At 45.1% G+C, this 6,708-nt stretch overlaps 1 protein-coding gene across 2 annotated transcripts in view; it reads right to left on the bottom strand.

Moving 5' to 3' along the window:
* Positions 1-375: 375 nt before the first annotated feature.
* Positions 376-6,708, bottom strand: part of LOC149453564 (stathmin-4) — a 28,771-nt gene continuing 22,438 nt past the window's right edge. The window contains exons 5-6 of one of the 2 annotated variants that reach the window (XM_089688182.1): positions 3,049-3,251; positions 376-928 (exon numbers count right to left, since the gene is read on the bottom strand). In XM_089688182.1, coding sequence (XP_089544308.1) covers positions 3,051-3,251 — 201 coding nt within the window. In that variant the 3' untranslated portion in view covers positions 376-928; positions 3,049-3,050. The remainder of the gene's footprint in view (positions 929-3,048; positions 3,252-6,708) is intronic. The other variant, XM_089688181.1, reaches the window with a different exon arrangement.

The following is a 6,708-nucleotide window of genomic DNA, read 5'->3' as shown; positions in this document are numbered from 1 at the left end:
CACCCACCCATCAAGGCACTTTGATACTTGCATCCAGGCTGAGGGCTGTGATGTTTTCACGAAGGCATGTACAACACCCTGCCAGCCCCTCCCACCAGCCACAATCTGCCTGCACTGCATGGAGAATCACAGGGACCCAGTGATGACATCGTGGCTTCTAAAATAATGTATGTAATGAAAACCGTATGTAATGTATGTAATGAAAAACTAAAAATGGAATTAGCACTTTGATTGGGGGGATGTGGTGAGAGAAACCAGGGAAGGCAAAATATCAACAGATTACAATTCAGCTTTAATTGATTTAAACAAAATGCTCCTTTGAGCTTTATATAAAATGAACAGGCAAGTAAATAATGAGACGCAGAGGCAGATAGGTAAATGGGAAATTCAATATGTATTGACAGTACAATGGTAGACATATAAAATCAGTGCCATTAAACAGCCTTTCCAAGAGCAGGTATAGAGAACGGTTAACTCATGTGCTCTGCGGCAGCAGGAAACCGCCATTCGCGGCTCCCATCGCGGCAAGCTGGCTTATTTAATTTTAATTTTCTTTTTAGTATGGTATGCGTAGTGACAAGGTGGCAGGACATCAGAGCCTGGGTTCCTAGGGTACGATTCTTTAGGTCTTTGCGGATGAGATGGTCGACCCCTCCCGTTACATCCTCCCAAATTCCCATCCCTAAGCTTCTCTGAAAAAAAGGCGACATTTTTTTTTTTTTTTGCCGGTCATCTCTTTAACATTCACAAACAAAGAAAGGAAAAGAAAAAAAAAAGCAATAAAAGAGTCTCGGTTGCTTAATATTGTGCTGGGCAGTTCAGGCACCCCGTGGAGTCCTCAGTCCAAATTGTATAACGCCACCACCTTCTACCTGGAAGCTTCTTCCTTCATCTCTTTGTTTTTCCTAACTTCTTCTGCATGCTTATCCTGTAGAGGAGACAAGTCGCTGATGATTAGAGGGGGATGGGAGTATCACATTTTGCATGACTATAATATGTTCTTGATTCTTCTATACCTTTTACATGCTTCACATTTCATAATTTAATTATTATATTTTATAGTCAGTATTGTAACTGCTCCCTCTAGTGGCAACCTGTACATTAGGGAATGTGATTACCCTGCTTAAAGTGCATGTAACCTCCATTTGGATGACATTTATTAATGTCCTGGGCAGGGGCGGACTGACAACTCATGGGGCCCCCAGGCAATAGGGGATCATGGGGCCCCTGTGTCCTTGCCTAAACTCAAAAAACCTATGAAAAAGATACCAGGGGCATCTCATGGGGCCCCCTACTGACCCCGGGCCCTCGGGCAGTCCCCGAGTTTCCAAATGGTCCTGGGTATCGTAACCAAGAGCATAAAAAGCTGAATCTTAGTGCTACCAAATTCCTGTAACCTCCTTCAGCCATATCTCTGTACAGGTTCTTGCTCCAACACCATTAGTAAGGTGTAGGCTCTTGGACTTGCTCTGAAAGTCTTGAGGGGGACAGCACATGGTCTTATGGTCAAGTTCTCCCCCTCCCATGGGATTCTCCTACAGGAGAGCCCCACCTAGCCTTGGCTGAGCTTGCAACTTTTGTTTGCTTCCGTGGTTTCCTAATCTTACTACTGCGGTCTTGAAACATCCCAGATCAACCTCAGCACTGCGCATTGCTGGTTGACTAGAGGAGGTCATTGAAGCCAGTCTGGCAATGCCACTTGTGGCAATATAGAAACAACACATAAGATCATAGATGAGATTCTTGGTGACACCGTAGTATTGCCAAGAATTTGGTTGCCTTAACTGGAAAGCATAGCTCCAGTTGGCCACCTAGCCTTGGCTGAGCTTGCAACTTTTGTTTGCTTCCGTGGTTTCCTAATCTTACTACTGCGGTCTTGAAACATCCCAGATCAACCTCAGCACTGCGCATTGCTGGTTGACTAGAGGAGGTCATTGAAGCCAGTCTGGCAATGCCACTTGTGGCAATATAGAAACAACACATAAGATCATAGATGAGATTCTTGGTGACACCGTAGTATTGCCAAGAATTTGGTTGCCTTAACTGGAAAGCATAGCTCCATTGCAGACCAGAAAAGGATGACACTATAAATATTTCAAAACAACAATGTAATTGCCAAAATAATCTTGATGGTTGGTCCAATTTATTGCTGCAGTCTCCATCAGACCCTTCAGCATTCGACACTGCAAGAACCATTGGATGACCGTGTTCCCTTCATCACGCTGTGGTTTCATCCTCTGGACATCCTCCTCCAGGACACAAGTGTGACCTAAGACTCAACTGATGGAATCGTGACATAGGGAAGGGGACACTCCAAGAAATGTTGAATGAGAAATGTTGAGTGTGAACCATTGGATGACCGTGTTCCCATCATCACGCTGTGGTTTCATCCTCTGGACATCCTCCTCCAGGACACAAGTGTGACCTAAGATTCAACTGATGGAATCGTGACACAGGGAAGGGGACACTCCAAGAAATGTTGAATGAGAAATGTTGAGTGTGAACCATTGGATGACCGTGTCCCCTTCATCATGCTGTGGTTTCATCCTCTGGACATCCTCCTCCAGGACACAAGTGTGACCTAAGACTCAACTGATGGAATCGTGACACAGGGAAGGGGACACTCTAAGAAATGTTGAATTATGAAGAGTCTGACAGAAGTTGAAGCACAAGTAAGAGAAGTAGTGATGAGCTCAGCCATGTTCGGACCTTCCAGCCAGCCGACCAAAAGATGCCACCTGTACTAGGCCAATCTTCTGCAGAGTGTATAAGTCTTGCTGTAGGGATGACTTGGCCACTGATCATTGGCCTAGTATAGGTCACAGCTTTCTGGTGGGCTTGCTTAGGTGGGTTAGGACTAGAATCTGAAAACACCTGAGTTCATCCCTGTAGGTAAGTACAGTATAATACCTCTTCTTTTTCAGGGACCTGCTACGAAGATTTTTTTTTTTGGCAACGACAGCATCACTTTTATGTTCTCAGAGGTGAGCATGAAGAAATGAAATTTTAAATAAAAAGTTTAGAACGCAAGACACCACTTTAACTAACCTTTAACTAACCTTCTCCTGCAGACGCTCGAGCATAGCGGCTAGATGGGCCTCCCTGTTCTCCTTGTTGACTTCCATTTTCTGTATCAGCTTCTCTTTGGCCATTTTGCTGAAATTGTTGTTCTCTTCGATGGCTTTCTGAATAACTTCACGCTCGTGTTCCCTTTTCTCTGCCAGGTGTTTGAGGAGCTCGGCTTCTTGACACTAAAGAAAAATCAAATGGGATTAGTATCTATAACACTTGCAGTGGTTGTAGCCAGTGGTGTATTTAGGTTTTGTGCTGCCCTAGGCAACAAAAAAATTGGTGCCCCCCCCCATCAGGAAGAGCCTAACATTGACCAAGAACAGCCCTGCCCTCCACCTGAGCCTTCCACTACCACTGCCCCCCATATACCAGCCACCATCCCCTATGGTGAGAGAGAGAAAGACACTCACCTTCACAGCTCCGGACATCCGCAGGAACGCAAGTCGGGCTGTACATACACCGACATGAAACCCAAAGCATCTTATGGAACCCACCAGGTCCCCATGCCTCGTGTTTCCCTTCTTCCATGCCTTCTTCCAAGGGGCAGTACTGCCCCCCACCCCCGAAAAATGCCACCCTAGGCAAATGCCTTGTTTGCCTTGTGGTAAATACACCCCTGGTTGTAGCTGTATTAGTGCACTTTTGCAACAACACTCATGAGTACTGCCCATGATACTTTTTTAAATTTGCCCTTTCATGACAAACATTTGCTTGCCTCCTAGTTCAAGGTCTAAGCAGTATTCTTTCTTGGAATGAGAAAAAGGGGGTAAACCTTGGAAAGCTTTTCTTGAAAATTGAACAAGGAAATAATAAAAAAGTATCACAAACACTCACTGTGTTGTGTCTATAATACAACATAAAGTAAAGGGAGGTCTCTAAAGATGTGGCCCTTTGCTTGACTTTATCTACCCTCTGAGGCATTATTCCTCCCTCTGACATTAACAATGCGGCATAATTCCTGCCACTGACACCAATGATGGGACACTAATCCTTCAAATGATACTAATGATGGGCACTATTCCTCCCACTGATACCAATGATGGGGCACTATTCCTCCCACTGATACCAATGATGGGGCACTATTCCTCCCACTGATACCAATGATGGGGCACTATTCCTCCCACTGATACCAATGATGGGGCACTATTCCTCCCACTGATACCAATGATGGGCACTATTCCTCCCACTGATACCAATGATGGGACACTATTCCTCCCACTGATACCAATGATGGGCACTATTCCTCCCACTGATAGCAATGATGGGGCACTATTCCTCCCACCAACACCAATGATAGGTTGCTATTCCTCGCACGTACACCAATGCAGGGGCGCTATTCCTCTCATGTACACCAATGCAGGGGTGCTATTCCTCTCATGTACACCAATGCAGGGGCACTAGTCCTCTCATGTACACCAATGCAAGGGCATTATTCATCTCACGTACACCAATGATGGGGCACTAATCATCTCACGTACATCAATGCAAGGGCACTATTCATCTCACATACACCAATGATGGGGCACTATTCCTCTAACGTACACCAATGCAAGGGCACTAATCATCTCACATGCACCAATGATGGGGCACTATTCCTCTCACGTACACCAATGATGGGGCACTATTCCTCTCACGTACACCAATGATGGGGCACTATTCCTCTCACGTACACCAATGATGGGACACTATTCCTCCCACTGACACCAATGATGGAGCACTATTCCTCCAACTGATACCAATGATGGGGCACTATTCCTCTCATGGACACCAATGATGGGGCACTATTCCTCCCACTGATACCAATGATGGGGCACAATTCCTCCCACTGACACCAATGATGGAGCACTATTCCTCCCACTGATACCAATGATGGGGCACTATTCCTCCCACAGATACCAATGATGGGGCACTATTCCTCTCACTGATACCAATGATGGGGCACTATTCCTCTCACTGATACCAATGATGGGGCACTATTCCTCTCACGTACACCAATGATGGGGCACAATTCCTCCCACTGACACCAATGATGGAGCACTATTCCTCCCACTGATACCAATGATGGGGCACTATTCCTCCCACAGATACCAATGATGGGGCACTATTCCTCTCACTGATACCAATGATGGGGCACTATTCCTCCCACAGATACCAATGATGGGGCACTATTCCTCTCACGTACACCAATGATGGAGCACTATTCCTCCCACTGATACCAATGATGGGGCACAATTCCTCCCACTGACACCAATGATGGAGCACTATTCCTCCCACTGATACCAATGATGGGGCACTATTCCTCCCACAGATACCAATGATGGGGCACTATTCCTCTCACTGATACCAATGATGGGGCACTATTCCTCTCACTGATACCAATGATGGGGCACTATTCCTCTCACGTAAACAATGATGGGGCACTATTCCTCTCACTGATACCAATGATGGAGCATTATTCCTCTCATGGACACCAATGATGGGGTACTATTCCTCTCGTTGACAGCAATGATGGGGCACTATTCCTCTCACGTACACCAATGCAAGGGCACTATTCCTCTCGTTGACACCAATGATGTGGCATTGCTACAGAGGCCAGGACATTTTCTGCTCCTACTGGCCACAGTCCAACCCCGCTAAAGTCTGAAGGATGTTACACCGGCCCTTTGTTTAGAAAGTTTGGAGACCGCTGCTCTAAAGTACTGCACATCTTTGCTTAGACAGTGGTCACCAGAACAGGTTCTGGTTCTAGTGACAACTCAAATTTTTAGATTTTCTTTTTTGACTCCGATGACTCTGGTCAATTGGATGAATAGAAATAAAGTGAATCTTCTCAGTCAGGACCCAAACAAATGGGCCTTTTGTAACTGGCTTATGGACTGTTAAGCATGGAGAAGGTTGTACATGCCAGGAAGAGCTTGTGAGAGCTTCTTAGCTGAGGTGATAAGGATAGTGGGTTGGCCATGTTGAACGATCAAGTGTGATCATGAAAGTCAGTCTTCTGGCCTTATTTAAAGATGTTTATCTTTCCTGAAGGATAGGGAAATCAAAATGTCATAATGTTTTTAGTAGCCAGTCAGTTATGGGTGGACCTATGGTCTAGTTGCATGTCATGTTGTTGGAGAATTACATGAAACATAATGGCAGGATAGCTAAATGACGGCCATGCTGGTAAAAAATTCAGCATTTTGCAGTCGTTTGGACTGCTGATTTGAAGTGCTAGGATTCTGGGTTCCTAACCCTAACCCAAACCATGTTTTTGTTGGTTTATCAGGTTGCCCTTGTTCCTTACCATAGTCTGGCAGTAGGCAATCAACCAACACCCAAACTGCACCTTTATTCAATAGTTGGCACTAGGGATAGTCTATTGTCTATCATAACTGCAATAGGGAAACAATACTGTAAGCTCTTCTGGGGCAGGGACTGATATTAAAGGCTGTAAAGTGCCACCAAATGAACAGGGTCTATGAAAACTGAATAAAGACCTCTAGAAACGCAACCTTTCTGTCCTTGGACCCCAAATATCCATGGGTCATGTTTACTTTTGGGAGCCTAACCTAATAGATACAATTTGAAAAAAAAACCTGTTGAACCCGTTTTACATTTTTGACCAACATGAATATATTTGTGAACCCATTC

Source organism: Staurois parvus, unplaced genomic scaffold, assembly GCF_062004578.1.
Source record: "Staurois parvus isolate SC_StPar_1 unplaced genomic scaffold, SC_StPar_1.0 ptg000448l, whole genome shotgun sequence".
Lineage (NCBI taxonomy): Eukaryota > Metazoa > Chordata > Amphibia > Anura > Ranidae > Staurois > Staurois parvus.
The sequence above is the reverse complement of the archived record's forward strand: the minus strand, read 5'-3'. Positions and strand labels throughout refer to the sequence as shown.